The 17,120-nt window shown below is 69.0% G+C and overlaps 1 protein-coding gene across 1 annotated transcript; it reads left to right on the top strand.

Annotated features, from left to right (window-relative positions):
• The first annotated feature begins 393 nt into the window (after nt 1-393).
• Nucleotides 394-16,130, top strand: PLEKHG5 (pleckstrin homology and RhoGEF domain containing G5). Its single transcript, XM_084299997.1, has 22 exons — nt 394-526; nt 6,285-6,361; nt 9,500-9,629; nt 9,743-9,845; nt 9,972-10,032; nt 10,132-10,223; nt 10,301-10,437; nt 10,514-10,662; nt 12,399-12,584; nt 12,752-12,922; nt 13,001-13,096; nt 13,192-13,242; nt 13,402-13,551; nt 13,634-13,744; nt 13,812-13,961; nt 14,048-14,185; nt 14,268-14,387; nt 14,463-14,595; nt 14,707-14,822; nt 14,896-15,065; nt 15,142-15,915; nt 15,997-16,130. Exons 1-22 carry the CDS (start codon nt 460-462, stop codon nt 16,004-16,006), a joined length of 3,192 nt encoding a protein of 1,063 aa, XP_084156123.1. The 5' UTR covers nt 394-459; the 3' UTR covers nt 16,007-16,130.
• Nucleotides 16,131-17,120: the final 990 nt, after the last annotated feature.

Raw genomic sequence — 17,120 nt, forward strand, 5'->3', positions numbered from 1 at the left:
GGCTGGGCACTTAACAGATCCGCAGCTGTGAAGACAACCTCCCTTTTTCGTGCTGCCCGGTGCTGCAGCATGGCTGTGCCCGCAGCCCCGGGGGGTTATTTAGGCACTGCCCTTAGCCCGGGGGAGCACCCGGTGCCCTCCGCAGCCCCTCGGGGGGGGGACACTCCGCGGAGAAGGCTTTTACCTGGCCCTGGGGGCTCGCTTGATGCCCTGGAGCTGTGCCCGTGAGCGCACGGACCCCACAAAGGGGCTGGAGGGGCGGCGGAGCTCGAGAACGAACGGGGATGGAGGGGGGGGGGGCGCTGCGGGAGGTGCGGCGGGGCCGGGCCGGGGCGGAGCGGGGGCGGCCGCGCCTCCGCCCCCCGCCGCGGCGGCTGCGGGCCCGGTGCGGGGGCGAGGGGAGCCGGTGGAGGGAGCCCCCCCACCCACCCCCACCCCCGGGGGGCCGGGGGCCCGGCCATGAGCTCCGCGGCGATCAAACGCGGGTCCCCCCCCCGCAGCTGGCTCAACCTGCGCCGGGCGACGCGTGAGTAACGGGGGGGGGGGCACCGGGACCGGAGAAGGGGGGGGGGCGTTACCGGGGGGGCGTTACCGGGGGGGCGCCCCCAGCCCCGGCAGCGCGGTGGCCGCGATCGTACCCCGGGAGCGTTTGGGGGGGGGGGGGGGGCGCCCGGCCCCGAGCTCCCGGATCGGGATCGGGGGAGCCGCGATCGTGCCCCCCCCGGGGATCCTCGGCCCCCCCGAGGCCGTCGAGCACCCCCGGTTCCGCTCACCCGGTCCGAGCCGCAGCAGGTGGCGGAGCTGAGCCCCAGCATGGTGGAAACGGGGGGGGGGAGCTGGGGTTGGAGGGTCCGGCCCCCCACCCGCTGCTCCCCCTGCACCCTAGGGTGGGCTCCGGTGAGCATCAGTCGGTACCGGGCCCGCTGCAGCTGGGCATGGCGCTAGGGGACTGACGGGACTCTGGAGTCTTCCATCATCCATCCCCTCTCTTCTCCTCGCAGCATCGGTTCGGATACCTGCTAAATACCGCGCTCTCCCTCCCTGGTGTTCACGCTCTCAGCAGCCCGGTCTTTGCCTTGCTCCCCCCCAAACCCTCAGCAGGTAGAGGGGAGGTGCAGGCCCCCTTCTCGCCCAGGATGGGGGCACACCGTGGGTATCAGTCACGCTCCCCTTCCCTGCTACAAAAGCTCAAGTTTAGTTTCAGGAGTGACTTCATGTGAACCACCTGCTGTGTTTTGATGCAACAGTGCTGTAATCAATAGGAAATTGATGATTTGGCACTTAAAGTATCAGCACCATGCTAAATACAAAAGGATCCATGCTTTTTTTTTTTAATCTACTAACATACCAGCAATGATTTTCTTTAGTTCTGGCTACCTTTTCTGGCAAAGGGTGCCTGGAAACAGCAGAACTATGCCGAGCATGTGGTACGCGAAGAAGACGGTGTTGATGATGATGAATTTTGGGGCTGGAATTGTCTTAGCCTGGCTGATCTTTCCGTGCAGTTTTTTTTTTTTTCCTATTTTAGGGAGAGTTTTGTGCAGTGCAGGTCTCAGCGCCTGTCCTCCTTGCAAAGAAAAGGAGGAAAATGAAACTTGTCTCCTGGTCCCTGCATCTGTGCCTGCCTCGGTGTCAGCGGAGGCTGCCGCAGCCGGCAGCACCAGTGCTGGGGGAGAGCTTGCCAGGGAGGAAACAATGGTGTTTGAACTCGTTCCTCGGGACTGGTGGGTAGAGTCATTGCAATGTTGATGAAGTTCTGCTCTGGGGATTTAACTGGGCGGCACTTCGTCTTGGTGCTGGCAGGATCTGGCCCTGCCAGCCCTTCCCCAAGCAGCGTGGGTCAGGCCCCCAGCCTCGGGCCGGCTCCGTGGGCACGTCCCCTCTGTGGGAGCAGGCATCACTTCAGGGCTCTCCCTTCACCCCCGCAGTCCCCAGAGAGGTTTTCCAGGCTCCTGGTGCAGCAGACTCTTGCTGCTCTGCGTGCTCCCCCCGGGAAGAAGCAGTGGGCTCTGTCCCCCCCAGTTCCACTCAGCAGGCCAAGCACAAAGCTGCTGCGAGGCCGCGGCCCTGCTGGTGGCAGTGGCTCTGCAGACGTGGCCAGGGGCTAGAAAAATTCAGCAGCAACCCTCGCCTGTTACTTGGCTGTGCTGCTTTTACCGTCTGTGCCCGGGGCAGTCCCTGCGACACGGGGTGTGCAGCAGCCAGGAAGTCGAGCAGGAATGGGCAGGATGGGTGCTCAGGGCTGGCGTCCATCCCTCGTCCCCCTAGGGCACCGCCAGGGCTGGGCTCACAGCAGCCGTGTTCCCTGAGCCCGTTTCTCGTGTTGAGGTCCCCTCCTTTGGGCTCAGCATCACAAACCCGGCGGTGCAGCTGGTCCTGGCCCAATGTGTGCCCCGGGTGGCTGCGGCCCAGCAAGGAGGTGATCAGGCACAAAGTGCTCCTGTGCTGGCCCACAGCTCCTCTCAGTCCTGCTCACTGCAGTTTTGTTCAGCTGCTGCTGCCCTTCCTGCACAGGTATTTTCCATAAACCTTTGTAGGGCTGAATTTATATCCCAAGCTGACAGCGGCTAAACCAACCAAGAGAGGACTTAAAAGCAAAAAAAAAAAAAAAATTCACAACCTGCATGGATGGGTTTAATTGATGAGGATTTGGCCTCTTTGGAGGCCAAGTCCACATATGGAAAATGCATTTTGATGTAGACAGACCTACAATAGCAGGCCTGGGGCAAGAGGCCAGGAGGGAAGCTCACTGCAAGGGCAGAGCTGCACACCCCAGTGTCCCACAGAGGGGCCGGGGACTGTCCCAGTTTGGTCGGGAAGGGGCTGGGGTGCTCGCCTGGGTTTGGCCCCAGCCTCATCTCCTCCTCACCACCTGCTGGTGCCCCAGTAGGGGAGCTGAGCACCACCACCAGCACCACGGCTCCTGCTGGGGGCGCGAGGGGAAAGGTGCCGTCTGCGCACGCCGCCTGTGGGAGGCTTTAAGCCCAGCGCTTTCCTACTCGCTCAGATTTAGGGGAAAAATTCCATTGTGTGAGCCAGGGGAAAGCTGGAACAAAGCTCAGCCACGATCTTCAGACTTGAATCACAACCAGGTGTCTGAGCGGGAGCGGTGCCGGCAGCTGTGTGGGCTCAGCAGCGCCTGCTCACGGCCCCGTCCTCGCCGTGCCCGCCCCGGCGCTGCTGCCATCGGCTCCCCGCGAGTCGTGCTGATCTTTGGGTGATGCCCGGTGTGGCCGAGGTGGCTCTTTCCCGGCCGGCGGGGCCCCGTCGAGCCGTGGCGCTCGCCCCCCACTTCCCGCAGCATTCCTCCCCCCAGCCCTCCGACGGCACGGCTACCGAACAGCCCCGCTCTTCATGCCGATTATTTTAATCACAAGCGTGTCTTGTCTCCTCAGCCGAATTTCTTTCATAGACGGCGGAAAGTGAAATTTGTGCAATGTCTGTAGGAGGCTGAAGAAAGGGCCTTTGTGCGCCCCGTGCGCGGGGCATTGGGCAGCCTCCAGCAGCACCCTCCGCCACCCCAGAGCTCCCAGCTCACGGGATGAATGCTCCGCTTGTCCGGAGACCGGGACCTGCTCTTAAAGCCGGAGCCGGGCCCCCCCGGCTAGTCCCACCGGTGGCCCCGGCGGGGCAGGCGCCGTGGGCACGGCTCCGTGGGGCCGGCCGAGCCAGCCCCCCCCGGGCACCCGGCAGCGAGGGCAGCAGCGCCGGCCACCCCGGCCCCCGGGCCGCGGCCCCAGGATGTTCCTGTACTGGAAGAAGCGGGGTGCGTACGAGCTGGGGGCTCTGCCCCCCGCGCTGGCAGGACTGGAGTACGGGGCGGTGGAGCGCTTCTCCTGGAGCTCCAGCCTGGACATCACAGAGGAGCTGGCGGGTAGGTCGCGGGGGCTGGAGGCGTGCGTGGCTGCGGCGATGGGCTTGGTGAAAACCCTCCAAGCCCTGCAGAAAGGGAGAGGAGCCGGTGTGTGCAGGGGACGACAGGGGAGGCTCCAGCTGGGGCCAGCAGCGGGAACGGGGATGCTGCGGGTGCAGCTGGGGAGCGCCGGGCGAGCTGCCCCTGCACCTGCACGCAGCTGTACCGCTTCCTCCTGGTGCAAATACATCTGAAACTGTGAGTGACTGGTGTGTGCGGTGACTGCCCTGCCTTGCTTGACTGCCCTGACCGTCAGCTGGAGTCACCGGGTGAGCTGGGCGCGATGAACCAGCAGGAGCTGGGGAGAGGAGCTGGTGGCGGCAGGATTCCTTCCCTTTCCCTGGGAGAGCCCGTGGGGACCCAGGCACCCTCCTGCTCCTGCCAGATCCCGGGGGCTCCCTCTATATGCACGTATCAACGAGCTCCTCTATGGCACTCCTAAGGGCCTGCTATGTGCCTGAGCTCCCGCTGCTGCGGTCCGTGTTTGGATAAAGCCGTGCGTGCTTCAGCCGTGCCGTGGGCAGCGTGTCCCCGCGGGGGGACAGCCGGGGGCTGCCCGTGGGCAGGTTGCTGCGGCTGCGTCCCGGCACTGCGGGCTGCTGTGCCCATCCTCACGATCTCCGGGAGTTTGGAAAACTTCCCCTCGCTGGCATGAAAGAATTTCTTATTTGTTTCCGTTATTATTCCTGATAGGTCAAGTGAGATGATAATGGTGGCGGGGCGGCGTGAGGAGGGGCTGGAGCAGCCCAGCGGGTGCTGCGGGGCGGCCGCGGGGACAGAGCGCCCATTGTGCTCCCGCGGCGCGGGGCCGGCGCGTGGGCAGCGGGGCCCCACGGCAGCCGCGGGGCTCCCGGCCTCTCCCACGAGCGCCGGGCCCGGCCCTGCCCGTGGGTGCCCGCGGGGGTCCCCGTGGGGGTGCCCCTGGGAAGGTTGAACGTGGCCCTCGCCCTGCTGGGTGCTGTGCCCCATGGGGACCCGGTGCCTGCGTGCGCCCCAGCACCTCGCGGGCTCCCCGGAGCCACTGCGACGGGTCCTGAGCGGAGCCAGGGGAAGCTGCAGCCTCGTGGGTCTCGGCACAGGGCGGCCGCCGGCTCCCCCGCCCCGGCAGGGCAGAAGGCAGCAGCTTTTCCACAGACTAAACCTAACCCGGCCTTGGCCGCGAGCCCGTCCTGCTGGGGCTGGGGCAGAAGCTGTTTTTGTTGGCAGGAGGGATGCGGAGGGATCGGCTGTGGGGAGTGGCGGGGAAGCCCCAGATGAGCTCCTGGGGCTGGGGACGCTGTGCCCTGCCTGTGCCAAGCCCTGCCACGGCTCCGTGCGTGGGAGCCCCCGGCACAGCCGCCGTCCCCGTCCCCAGCTCCCTGCAGGAGGGCGCTGGCTTCGGGGCCTGGTGCCCGCCGGTCTGCCGTGAGCCGCCCGGAGTCTGTTATTTTTAAACTATTAGATGCGACGTACAACAAAAGCCTTCAAAATAGGATTTGTCCCAAAGGCCGATTTAACTGTTAGGACTTAAAGCAGCTCATAAGCCCCTTTGGGGGCCGGCGAGCGGCGGATTTAGCGCTCCCAGCGCTGCCCTCGCAGCCGTGGCCCGTGCCTGGCGTGGGAAGCGGGTGCAGGACGATGTCCCGCGCCCCGGCCGGGGCCGTGCTGCTGGGGCCAGCCGCACCCCCGGCACCTCGGGGTCCTGTCTGTGCTGCGGCTGCTGCCCGTCAGGAAATAAATCTCCATATTAGGGCAGGTCTGGGGCTTTGGGCCCGTTCCTGAGTTTGCAGCAGTGGGAGTTTGGGGAGAGCAGCGTGCGTCATCGCTGGCAGCGCCTGGCGCCAATGTCCCCATCCCAGGGGCAGCTCCTGGCTGCCCTCTCCTGCCATGGAGCCGTCCCAGGCCTGCCTGGCCCCGTGTTTCGGGGTGCTGTGCACCCCTTCTGTGGGTGCCCAGAGCAGCAGCCCCACGGTTTGGGGCCGGAGTCAGCGGGTCCTGACACTGCTGGGGCAGCGCAGGGTGCTCCCTGCCCTTCAGCAGGCGCAGTGCTGGGGTTTGGGCATAGGGTTACGGGGGGTAGGGCAGCCAGGGCGTTACCAGAGGCTGCTGCTGCTCACCAGCTCAGGAGATGGTTTGTCCACAGCCGGGCTGTTAACTTCCACTCTCTGCCCTGTGCCCAGAAGGTGGGCACTCACTGTCTGGCCCCATCCTCCTGTACAGGTTATGGGGCAGAAGCAGCCTCGGCTGAGCCCCAGCACCTTGCTGAGTTACAGGAGCCGTGTGTGCAGAGTGCAGGGGCAGCAGCACCCCCACAGCGGGATGGGGTGGGCACGGGGCTGTGGGTTCAGGTCCCCGTGGTGCCCCCGGTGCTAACCCTGCCTCTCACCCACAGACGAGCGGTGCCCGGCGGATGAGAAGGGGCTGCACTGCCAGCACCCCGACTGCGCCGACAGGAGGAGGGCGGCCAAGGTAGGTCCCGAGCCGGGCAGTGCCGCTTGCCTTCCTCGGCTCTGTGGGCGAGCGGGGGCAGCGGGCACATGAGATTTGGTGCACACGGCTGTGCCCTGCTCCTTTTGGCATTGCCAGGGCAGGCGCAGGCTCCTGCGGTCTCGCCCTGACTCCCCGGTGCCGGCAGAACCGGTCGGTGGAGCCGGCTGGCCGGCAGCCATGGGGTGCCGAGCAGCCCGCGCTGTGCCGGAGCCGTGAGGCCAGCCCCGGCCATCCCGTGCTGCTGGGAGCTGCTGTATGGGTCTGTGCTGCCCCCCCTGCCCTGCGCAAGCCCCTTCCCCTGCGTGCTGGTGGCGTGGGGCCGTGGGAATCGCAGCAGCAGCGCCAGCTCGTGGGAGAGCCCCAGGGAGCGCCGTGCCTGCACCCTGCTGCTCCTGCTCCACCGCTGGCCCCGGTGCAGGAAGAAAGCCCCGGGCGGCTGCTGGGAGCTGGCAGGGAAGGGCAGCGGCTCCTGGCAGCTTTGTGCCCTGCGTGGCCACCCGTGGTGAGTGCGCCGGCCCCTGCTGGGCATGCGTCTCAGCGGTGTCACGGTCCTGCTGCCCCTGGGCACCCGCAGGCTCGTGCACAGCGGGGATTTAACTGCACGGCGGCAGCTTCCCCGTTTCCCCACCTGGTGTAATTTAGGCTAATCTAATTGAGCCCGTCTGTCCTGTTCCCGGTGGGAGCGCACCGCTCGGCAAGCCGGCACAGGCAGCGTGGACGTGCCCGGGAGGGAGGGATCCTCTGCGCAGCTCACGGCTGCCTACCGGGGCTCGGCGTCAGCGCTGCGGGGAGCGGGTGCCGCGCTGAGCCCCCTGAGGAGCAGCTGCACTTGTGCCCTTTGTGCCCGTGTCCATTTGGCCGAGCAGCAGCGGAGGTGCAGAGGGGATGGGACTGCCCCGGGCTGCGCAGGGCCCCGGGAGTTAAGCAGTGCCCGCGGCTGGAAGTGCCCCATGCCACCTCTCCTAATCTTGTTGATCGCTAATGTAAAGCCGGGGTGGATTTAGGGCCCCTTATCTCTGGCTGCTCGACCTGCTGGCTCGGTCCGGGGCTGTCCTCGCTGCTGGTGCCGCAGCGGCCGCGCCGGCTCCCGGTGAGTGCCAGGGGTCCCCTGCTCGGTGGGTCGGGGGCTGTGGCTGCGGGGAGGGGGCGCGGTGCTCGGGCCCTTCCCCACCGGCACGGTGCGATGCTCGTGGCCTCGGCTGGAAGGGCACCACGGGGAAATTCCTGCGGCAACAAGAGCGACGGCTGTTCGGTCCTGCAGCCCTGGCAGCACCATCGAGGGCTTTTATTCTGAGCAGATGCGCGGGGCTACTCTGCTTACTGACATCAGGCGCTGGCTTTTGAGAGCACTGGGGAGGAAATAACGCCGCGGTGACCTTTCAGGCAGTGAGTTTCAGACGGGTTTTGCTCACCAGCTCCTTCAGAGCATGGCTGATCAGGGGCAGCCCCGTGCCGCCAGCCCCCCCAGCATCCCGAGCCCTGCTCCCACGGGAACATGGGCACATCGAGGGCACCGGGCTGGTGTCCCCTGCTGCGTGACCCCCACATGGCATTGGGGGGGGGCACCCCAGCACCACCTTGGCCCCCTGCGGCTGGTGCCAGGCGAGGGGTGCGCAGCGCCGGGCACGGGGCTCGCGGTGGTCAGCAGGCGTGTCGTGGCCGTGTTTGCACGGGTGGAGCTGCTGGGTAAACACTCGGGCAGGGACACACGTGGCGCTGGGCTGCGGCCGCTCGCCAGCAGAGCTGGGAGGGAGCCGCCCGGACAGCCCTGCCGCCGGCACCGGGTACCCCCGAGGGACAGCGGCACGGGAGGTAGCGTGGGGTGGGGGTCCCAGGCTGGGCGCTGAGCTCGGGTGTTGGGGGCCGGGATGTGTGGGGCTGTGCTTGGGGTGCGGACGTCTGGGCTCGGGCTCTTGGGGCCCTGGGGCTGTCCCTGGGGTGGGTGTGCCTGGAGCTGGGGGGGGTCAGGGCAGAGAAAAGCACCCAAACCCGGGGGTCTCCTGGCTGCCTCCAGCTGCCCGAGAGGTGCCGGGGGGGCCCCAGCAGGCTTGGGGCTGGTGCTTGCTCAATCCTGGCCACACGGGATCTCCTGTGCGGGGCTCTGTGGGATGTGCAGAGGGAGAGCAGAGGGGCAACGCGGGGCTGGGGCACAAGGCGGGCACGTCCCAGGGGCCGGGCTGCATCGGCGGGTGCCACGGCGGAGGCTGCCGGGCGGTGGGTGTCGAGCAGGGGCAGGTGGCCCCGGCGGGGAGCGCGCGGGTGTGGGGAGCGCGTCAGCACTGACCTCAGCAGCGCCGGGAGGAAGGAGGGCAGGAAGCGGGGGCGGCTGGAGGTGCTCCGGCGCTTCCTCCGCCGCGCAGGCAGGGCCCGCGCCTCCCGGGATGCTGCCTTGTGCCTGCCTCTGCCGCGGGGCCCCCGCCGGCGGGGAGCGGGGACGTGCCCCCGGCACGGGTTTGCGGCCACCGGCAGCGCCGCGGCCTCTGGTGCGGGGCCAGCCGGAGCCCCCAGCGAGGGGTCACGGGCCGTGCACCGCCTTCGGGGCTGGCCAGGGGTTTAAAAATAAATGCCTGTGAATGCCCGGCTGAGGCTGAGGCCGCGTGCACAATCGGAGGAAATGCATCGGCTTGCAAGCATTGTTTTGCTGCAGACACTTGCTTCCTTCGTCCTGCCGTGGGGACACTGATCCTGCAAACACAAAGGGGCTCTGGAGCGGCCCCACAGCCTCCCCGGGAGCCCGGCAGGGCCCTGGCGAGCCCTCAGCACAACCAGGGGCACCGGCAGCGTGTGGTGGCTCTGGGGAGGCTCGGGGACACGAGGCACAGGTGGCTGTCCCCCGGTCCCCTCCCTGCCTCCGTGGCCGGGCATCGTGCAGCCTCCCTGCCACAGCCCTGTGGCTCTTGGGGGTCCCCACACGGTGCAGCAGAGCTGGGCTGGGGGCTCCGTGCTGCGAGGCAGCACCAGCAGCCTCGTGGCTGTCCCCTGCTCTCCCTGCCGTCCCCGTCCCCTGCCTTAATGCTGCCCCTGAGCCACGAGAGGCTCCGAGCAGAGCAGAGCTCAGCCTGGGGTGGGGGTCCTGCTGCCCGGCCCCCCTCCCCAGCCCAGGGTTGTGCCCCGCAGGTATGCCACCACGCCGAGTGCCAGCAGCTGAACCACAGCAGCCCCCTCAGCCTGTGTGAGGTCTGCGACGGCCGCCTCCACGGCACCATGCACTTCGATGGGCACATCCGCTTCGACTTGCCCCCGCAAGGTGAGCCGGGCTGGACACAGCCCCGGACCCCTCAGTGGGACCCGTGTGGGGCTGGTGGACCCCGCGTGGGGCTGGGGGGCCGCGGCACAGCTCAGCCCCACGCCCGTGCGCAGGCTCCATCCTGGCCCGCAACGTGTCCACCCGCTCGTGCCCCCCGCGCACCAGCCCTGCCTCCGACGTGGAGGAAGATGATGAGGGACCGGCGGACGGCAGAGGGTGAGCCGTGGCCGAGCCCCTGCTCGGGGCAGCTCGGGGCAGGGCGGGTGCCTCTGTGGTGCCCGGACCCTGCTTGTCCCCAGCCTGCGGGGCGCCCCAGTCACGCTGCCCACGCTGTGCCCGCAGGGACAGGAGGAGCTCGGCGCTGAAGCTGCCCAAGAAGAAGGCTCGGCGCAGACACACGGATGTAAGGCACCATCCCACTCCCCATGCGCTCAGGGGCTGTGCTGCGGCCCCGTTTGGGAGCCCAGCACTGGGCCCTTGGTGAGCAGCTCATCCCCCGCAGGACCCCAGCAAGGAGTGCTTCACCCTGAAGTTCGACCTGAACGTCGACATCGAGGCGGAGATCGTGCCGGCCATGAAGAAGAAGTCCCTGGGGTGAGTCCACCCCCACCACCCGGGTACAGCCCTGCTGCAGGGGCCCCGCGGGACCCACGGGGCTGGTGTCCCCGCAGGGAGGTGCTGCTGCCGGTCTTTGAGAGGAAGGCGATCGAGCAGAGCAAGGTGGACATCTACCTGGACCAGTCCAACACGCCGCTCTCCCTCCACTTCGAGGCGTACCGCTTCGGGGGGCACTACCTGCGGGTCAAAGGTGAGGAGGGGGCTGCGGGGGGGCCAGGCCAAGGCACCACGGGGCTGGGGGCTCTGACGGCTCTGTGCTTCCACAGCCAAGCCCGGGGATGAGCTGAAGGTGGAGCAGGCGGCGCGCGATGCCCGGTCGGCCAGCCTGCCCATCCTGCGCCCCGCCGGCACCGCCGCGCTCTTCGGGACGGCGCTGGAGCTGGGGCCGGGCCGCCGGGAGGGTGCTGAGGTCCTGGTGAGTACCGGTGGTGGCCCTGGGGGGCTTGGGGATGGGGTTTCCCATAGCCCTTCATGCCCCCACGTGTCCGGTCTCATGTATGGCCTCATGACCCCCCCCTGGAGCCCCGTGCTCAGCTCCCAGCCGTGCTGAGCCAGCAGTGCCGTGCCGTGCCGTGCCACACCGCAGCGCCTGCGCCAGGCGTGGCAGCTCAGCTGGTGGCCCCGCGGCCGTGCCACGTACGGGCTGGTACCAGGGCAAAGCAAACGGGCAGCTCCACGCCCCAGGGCACCGCGGGGAGGCCCTGAGCTTCCACGCCGACCCCAGGGCTTGCCCTGGCTGCGGTCCCAGCTGGGACGTGGCCGCCGTCCCTCCTCGCCATGGCGCCTGGCAGCTGCTGTGTGCAGCCTCGGTCCTGCCCCATGGACCCTGGCCCCAGATAAGGCGTGGGGCCGGGCTCAGCACCACTCCCCGTGGGCACAGGTGCCACCTTCGCAGGGCCGCGCAGCTCCTGCTCCTGGGGGATGTGACCCCGGGGTACCCAGCAGGGGAATTGTGGCTGTCACCCCCGTGCCAGAGGCTCCTGAAGGCAGCGCCCTGGCTGTGTGGCCGGGGCTGGTGGCCGCCCGCATCCAGCACTACAATGCCTGGCAGCGGGACCAGCGCTCCCCTGCTGGGGCAAGGGGGCCGGTGGGCGCGGGGCTGCCCCCACGGCGGTGTCAGCCCCAGCCAGGCCCCCAAGGGCAGGCAGGAGCCGAGCTGAGCCGGGGCAGCAGGGCTGGCATGACCCGGGATGCTGGGGAGCAGCACGGCACGGTGAGCTGTGGGGCCACGCGTGGAGCACAGTGGGTTAGGTCCCCCAGGGCTCACCTGGGCACACGGCAATGCCTGTCCCTGCCAGGGGGCTGTGGGGCTCCCTGTGCCACCCGCTGCCCTCCTGGGGGGGATGTGGCAGGGAGCAGGGATGTGCCGAGTCCCGTGGGCAGGCAGGGAGCCGCAGCCCGGCCGCCCTTTGTGCCGGGGGGCAAGGAGAGGGCAGCGGCCACGTCCCCGCGTGGCCTTGGCGCAGGGATGCGGGGATGTGTGAGTGGGGCTGCGCCGTGGTGCCCGGCCAGGCGGGCGCTGCCTGGCTGGGACCCAGCTCCTGCAGCGGGCTGGGGGTCTTTGATCTTTGCCAGCGAATTGTTTGGGTCTGTTTAGCTTATCTGGCGAGGAGGGAAATTAGGTTTTCTGTGCTGGCCCCACCTCCTTTTGTTCGGAGGAGCCCGGCCAGAGCCTGCCCGACTTCACAGTTCAAGTTCAGAGCAGCACGCCTGGGCGGGCGGCGCGGGGCTCGGGGCGCTCGGCCCCCACGGGATGCGCTGAGCCGCGGCGCCCCGCTCTGCTGGGGCCAGGAGCGGCCCTGGGGGCCCTCGGGCAGCCGGGATGCAGGTACGCAGGTCAGTGCGGGCGCCGGCAGAGCGGGCTGGTGGCCCACGGAGGGCACAGCTCTGCGCGCCACGGCACGGCACGGGTGGGGGGACCCGGGGGCCGGAGCTTGCCACGGGCACGGCGCTGTCTGCACGCAAGGCTGGCCTCGCTGCTGGGCTGCGTTGTGCTGGGGTCTCTGCCCCGCCACCATCCCCACCCCGGGCCCGTCCCAGCGGCACGGCCGCAGCCAGGCGAGGAGGAGAGCAGGGCCAGGACACGGCCCCCTGGGGATGGCCCCGCGTCGTGGAGACGCCCTGGGGACACCGCCGGCTGTCCCCGCACAGGCTCCGGGCAGGCGGAGGAAGAACATGACGGAGTTCCTGGGGGACGCCAGCATCCCTGGCCCCGAGCTGTCCCCGCACGGCAGCGGCTCCCTGCCCACCAATGGCACCGACACCTGGAAGAACCGTGCCGCCAGCCGCTTCAGCGGCTTCTTCAGCTCCGGCGCTGGCACCGGCCCCTTCGGGCGGGTAGGTGGATATGTGGGGAGGGGGTGTGGGGGCGGTGAGGCTGCAGCCCCACTGGGGCGGTGGGACGAGGTCATCTGTGGTCACGGCCCAGCTCCGTGGGCAGCGCGGGGAGGGCCGTGCCTCGTCCCCTCCGCCCCTGGCGCATCGGCTCCATGCTTCCTGGGCAGGAGGTGGATAAGATGGAGCAGCTGGAGAGCAAGCTGCACACCTACAGCAGCTTCGGGCTGCCCAAGCTGCCCCCGCAGCTCCGCTTCGACCAAGACTCCTGGGAGGAGGACGGGGATGACAGCAGCCTGGCGCTGGAGGACAGCTGGCAGCAAATCATCGAGGGCACGGAGGTAGGGCCGGGGGGTGCCGGGGGTGGCCACGGCGTCCCCGCTCCCCGTCTGGCGCGGCACTAACGCTCAGCCCCGCAGGCCCTGACGCGCCGGCAGTGCCACCAGCAGGAAGCCATCTGGGAGCTGCTGCACACCGAGGCCACCTACATCCGCAAGCTCAAAGTCATCACCGACGTGAGTGCCCCTGCCACCCGCCGGGGACGCCCGGCCACGGGTGCCCTGTGCCGCAGCGGCTCGCCCCCAACGGGGTTCCTGCTCTGTCCCCACAGCTCTTCCTCTGCTGCCTGCTGAACCTGCAGGAGTCGGGGCTGCTGTGCGAGGTGAGTGGTGCCACGGCGGGACGGGGATGTGCAGGGTCTGGGAACGGTGCGGTATCGCTGCGGGTGGTCTCGGGGGAGCAGCACGTGGCAAGGGGTGCATGGGGTTGGGACCCAGACCCGTGGTGCCAGGCTTTGTGCAGCTCCCCACCTACCCCGCAGGTGGATGCCGAGCGACTCTTCGGCAACATCAGGGAGATCATCCAGCTGCACCGCAGCCTGTGGAGCAGCGTCATGGCCCCGGTGCTGGACAAGGCCCGCCGGACCAAGGCGCTGCTCGACCCCGTGGACTTCCTCAAGGGCTTCAAGGCGGTGAGCGGGGAGCCCGTGCCGTGCCGGGGGGCTGCGCCGTGCCGTGCCGTGCCCGGCGGTGACACCTCTGTGCTGCCCGCAGTTCGGCTCGCTCTTCAAACCCTACATCCAGTACTGCATGGAGGAGGAGGGCTGCATGGAGTACATGCGAACGCTGCTGCGGGACAGCGAGCTCTTCCGCGCCTACGTGACGGTAAGGGGGGAGCAGCACGGGGTGGAGGGCCGGGGCCGGGGCCGGGGCTGACACCTGCACGCCGCAGTGGGCCGAGAAGCACAAGCAGTGCAGCCGCCTGAAGCTCAGCGACATGCTGGTGAAGCCACACCAGCGCCTCACCAAGTACCCGCTGCTCCTCAAGTCCGTGCTGAAGAAGACGGACGACCCGCGCACCCGTGACGCCATCCTCACCATGGTACGGGGCACGGCGTGGGGATGCGGGCAGGTGGGCTCGGAGCGGGGCAGCCCCCAGCCCCCTCACGCCTGCTGCCCACGCTGCAGATCGGCTCCGTGGAGCACTTCATCAACCACGTCAACTCACGGATGCGGCAGCGTCAGGAGCAGCAGCGCCTGGCTGCCATCCTCGGCCGCATCGATGCCTACGAGGTGGTGGAGGGCAGCACGGATGAGGTGGACAAGGTAGGCTGGGAGTGCCTGAGCTGCTGTCTCGTGCCGCCCAGGCCGTGCCCTGCCCCTTGCTGATGCCAGCGGCTCCCCGCAGCTGCTGAAGGAGTTCCTGCGGCTGGACCTGACGGCCCCCATGCCCGGCACCTCCCCGGACGACACCCGGCAGCTCCTCCTTGAGGGCAGCCTGAAGATGCGGGAAGGTAAAGACAGCAAGGTGAGGACCACGGGGGGACGGGGAGCTCGCCCCCCGTGCGCTGGCCAGCACCCACCGTCTTGCTCTTGCCCCCAGATGGATGTCTACTGCTTCCTCTTCACCGACCTCTTCCTCATCACCAAGCCTGTCAAGAAGGCTGAGCGCACCAAGGTGGTCCGGCAGCCCTTGCTGGTGGACAAGGTCGTGTGTCGGGAGCTGAAGGACCCAGGTGAGCAGCCCTGGTGGGGACGGGGCACTGGGGCAGCTGGCCCCCAGCCCAGGACGTGCCAGGAGCCCTGGCCGGCCCCACGGTGCAGCTCACGGCCCCCCCTGCCCGCAGGCTCCTTCCTCCTCATCTACCTGAATGAATTTGGGAGCGCTGTGGCCGCCTACACCTTCCAGGCCAGTGGGCAGTCGCTGTGCCGCAGCTGGGTCGAGGCGCTGCACAACGCGCAGGTGAGGGGTGCCGAGGGTGAGGGGGGCGCGGGGGTCCCGTGCCTGCTGCCCCCTGACACCTCCCCTTCCCCAGAACCTGCTGCAGCGGCTACGGCTGCAGGAGCTGCAGCGTGGGCAGTGCCAGCGCCTGCAGGAAGAGGAAGAGGAGGAGGAGGAGGAGGAAGACGGCGAGAGCAGCACCTCGGCCGCCAGCTCGCCCACTGTCCTGCGCCGCAGCAGCACCAGCCTGGACTCCCAGCAGTGGTACGGAGTGGGACGGGGGCTCTGCATTCCCCCCGGGCACAGCGCCGCCCCCTCCTCACCTTCCCCAATTTTGCAGCCCCTCGGACGGCTCCACTGAGACCATGGTGATGGATGGTGGTGACGAGCTCTCCTCCCCGGACTCGGACATGGGGCCGTTCGGCTCACCGTCAGACAGCACCTCCGTGAGCACCGGCACCTCCGTGAGCACCGGCACCTCCGGCAGCACCTTGACGAGGGAGCTGCCCACGGACACCCTGCCCCTGCCCCAGGGCCCGGCCTCCCAGCCCGGCAGCTGCCGCTCGGCATCCATCGACAGCGCTTACGGCACGCTCTCGCCCGCCTCGCCGCGGGACTTCGCACGGCAGCAGGATGTGGTGGCCGAGGAGGAGCGGGATATCCCAGCCCCGCGGCCGCCCTCGCCCCGGCTGCGCCGCCGGACGCCCGTGCAGCTGCTGCCCTGCAAGGCCCAGGTGCTCAAATCCAAGTCGGAGGCCAGCCTCCTGCAGCTGCTGGCTGGCCCCCCGGCCCCGCTCAGCCAGAGCCGGAGCCTCTCCGACCTCTGTGCAGCTCCCCCCAGCCCCCCGCTCCCCCAGCGGACTGGATGTGCCCCGGGGCACCCGGCCGCCCCCAGCGCCGACAGCAGCAGCGGTGACTCCACGTCTGAGCTCTCAGAGCCGGAGGAACACGCGGAGACCCCAGGGCCCGCCCTGGGCCAGCCCAGCCGTGCCCCGCAGCCCACCGCCCGCCGCACCCTCTCGGACCCGCCGTCGGCACAGCACCGCAAGCTGACGCTGGCCCAGCTCTACCGGATCCGGACCACCTTGCTCCTCAACTCCACGCTGACGGCCTCGTACGTGCAGCCCCTTCCCCTCCACTCGCCGTGCGCCCCAGCCCCGTGCTAACAGTGCTTCTCCCTCTCTGTGCCTTGCAGGGAGGTCTGAGAGCTGCCAGGGCGGTGAGGATGAGGATGGACGCGCGGCCGCTCCGAGGAGCTCCTCCTGCTTCTAACCATAGCGTAACGCCAGGGCCGGGTAGAGCGAGTGCCCGCCAGCTTGTGCCGGGATGTCACGCGAGCATGTGTGGGGACATGGAGCGGCCCCCTCTGGGAGGACATGTCCCGGGCAGGGCGGCACCGGGCTGCCCATTTCTACGGCCGTGTGGGGCTGGACACGATGCACGGCTCGGGCTGAGCCCTCGCCCACGGAGCACCGGGGCCGGGCGGTGGGGCAGAGCAGGGCTGCGCCCAGGAAGGCTGCGGGCTGGGGCGGCTCCGCGCGGGGAGGAGGGATCGCGATGTTGGCAGCGGTGAGCGGAGAAGGTGCGGGAGGGCCGTGGCGGGGGCGGCACGGAGCCGCCGGCGCGCGGGGCGGGAGGCCGGGGGTGGTGGCAGGAGGGGACGGAGCGGGGCTGGGGCAGGCGGTGGCCACAGGGTCTGGTCGGGGCAGTTTGGAAGGAGGCAGCGGCTGTGGGTGGCCAAAAGCAGTGTGAGGAGCGAGGAGCCTCGGTGGCACGGGCTGAGGTGGCGGAGGCCGAGCGCTGGGTGCCGTCCCGTGCCAGGCTGTGGTCCGTGGTCCCGTGGGGAGTTGCTGCCCACGGACATGGCCCACGCTGGAGCAGGGCACCCTCATGGAGCGTGTATTTATTCAGCTTCGGGCTGTCCCCGCAGCAGCACTGCCTGCTGGGGCAGGGAGGTGACAGTGGCTGTGCCGTGGGCACACACTGGCCAAGGCTCTCGTGCTGGCTGCAGCGCGGTCCTGGTGGGTGGGGGCAGTGCCGTGGCCGCCCCTCCTGCCATTGCGGTCCGGCCGAGCAATAAACCTAGCTGTGTGCACGCTTGTGCCTGCCTCGCCTCTCCTTCGGTGCACCCGGGGCAGCCCCCAGGGCGCTGTGGGGATGGGGGGGGGGGACAGGTGTGGGGCACAGCCTGGGGCAGACACCTCGGTGAGGCTCACGGAGACAGCTCCAGCCTCGTCACCCAGGGTGTGGGTTAGGGACTGGGGGCATCAGCTCTGCCTGGCAAAGCTGGGAGTCCCGTGCGTCCCCCCCGGCCCGTGG

This window comes from Netta rufina (genome assembly GCF_964035555.1).
Source record: "Netta rufina genome assembly, chromosome: 22".
NCBI lineage: Eukaryota > Metazoa > Chordata > Aves > Anseriformes > Anatidae > Netta > Netta rufina.

Excerpts from the sequence above, each read along its gene's own strand:
- PLEKHG5 (XM_084299997.1), top strand. The coding sequence starts at position 460 with ATGAGCTCCGCGGCGATCAAACGCGGGTCCCCCCCCCGCAGCTGGCTC. Across the intron at positions 9,630-9,742 it reads CTTCGACTTGCCCCCGCAAG|GCTCCATCCTGGCCCGCAAC; the intron begins GTGAGCCGGGCT and ends GCCCGTGCGCAG. Across the intron at positions 10,663-12,398 it reads GGGAGGGTGCTGAGGTCCTG|GCTCCGGGCAGGCGGAGGAA; the intron begins GTGAGTACCGGT and ends GTCCCCGCACAG.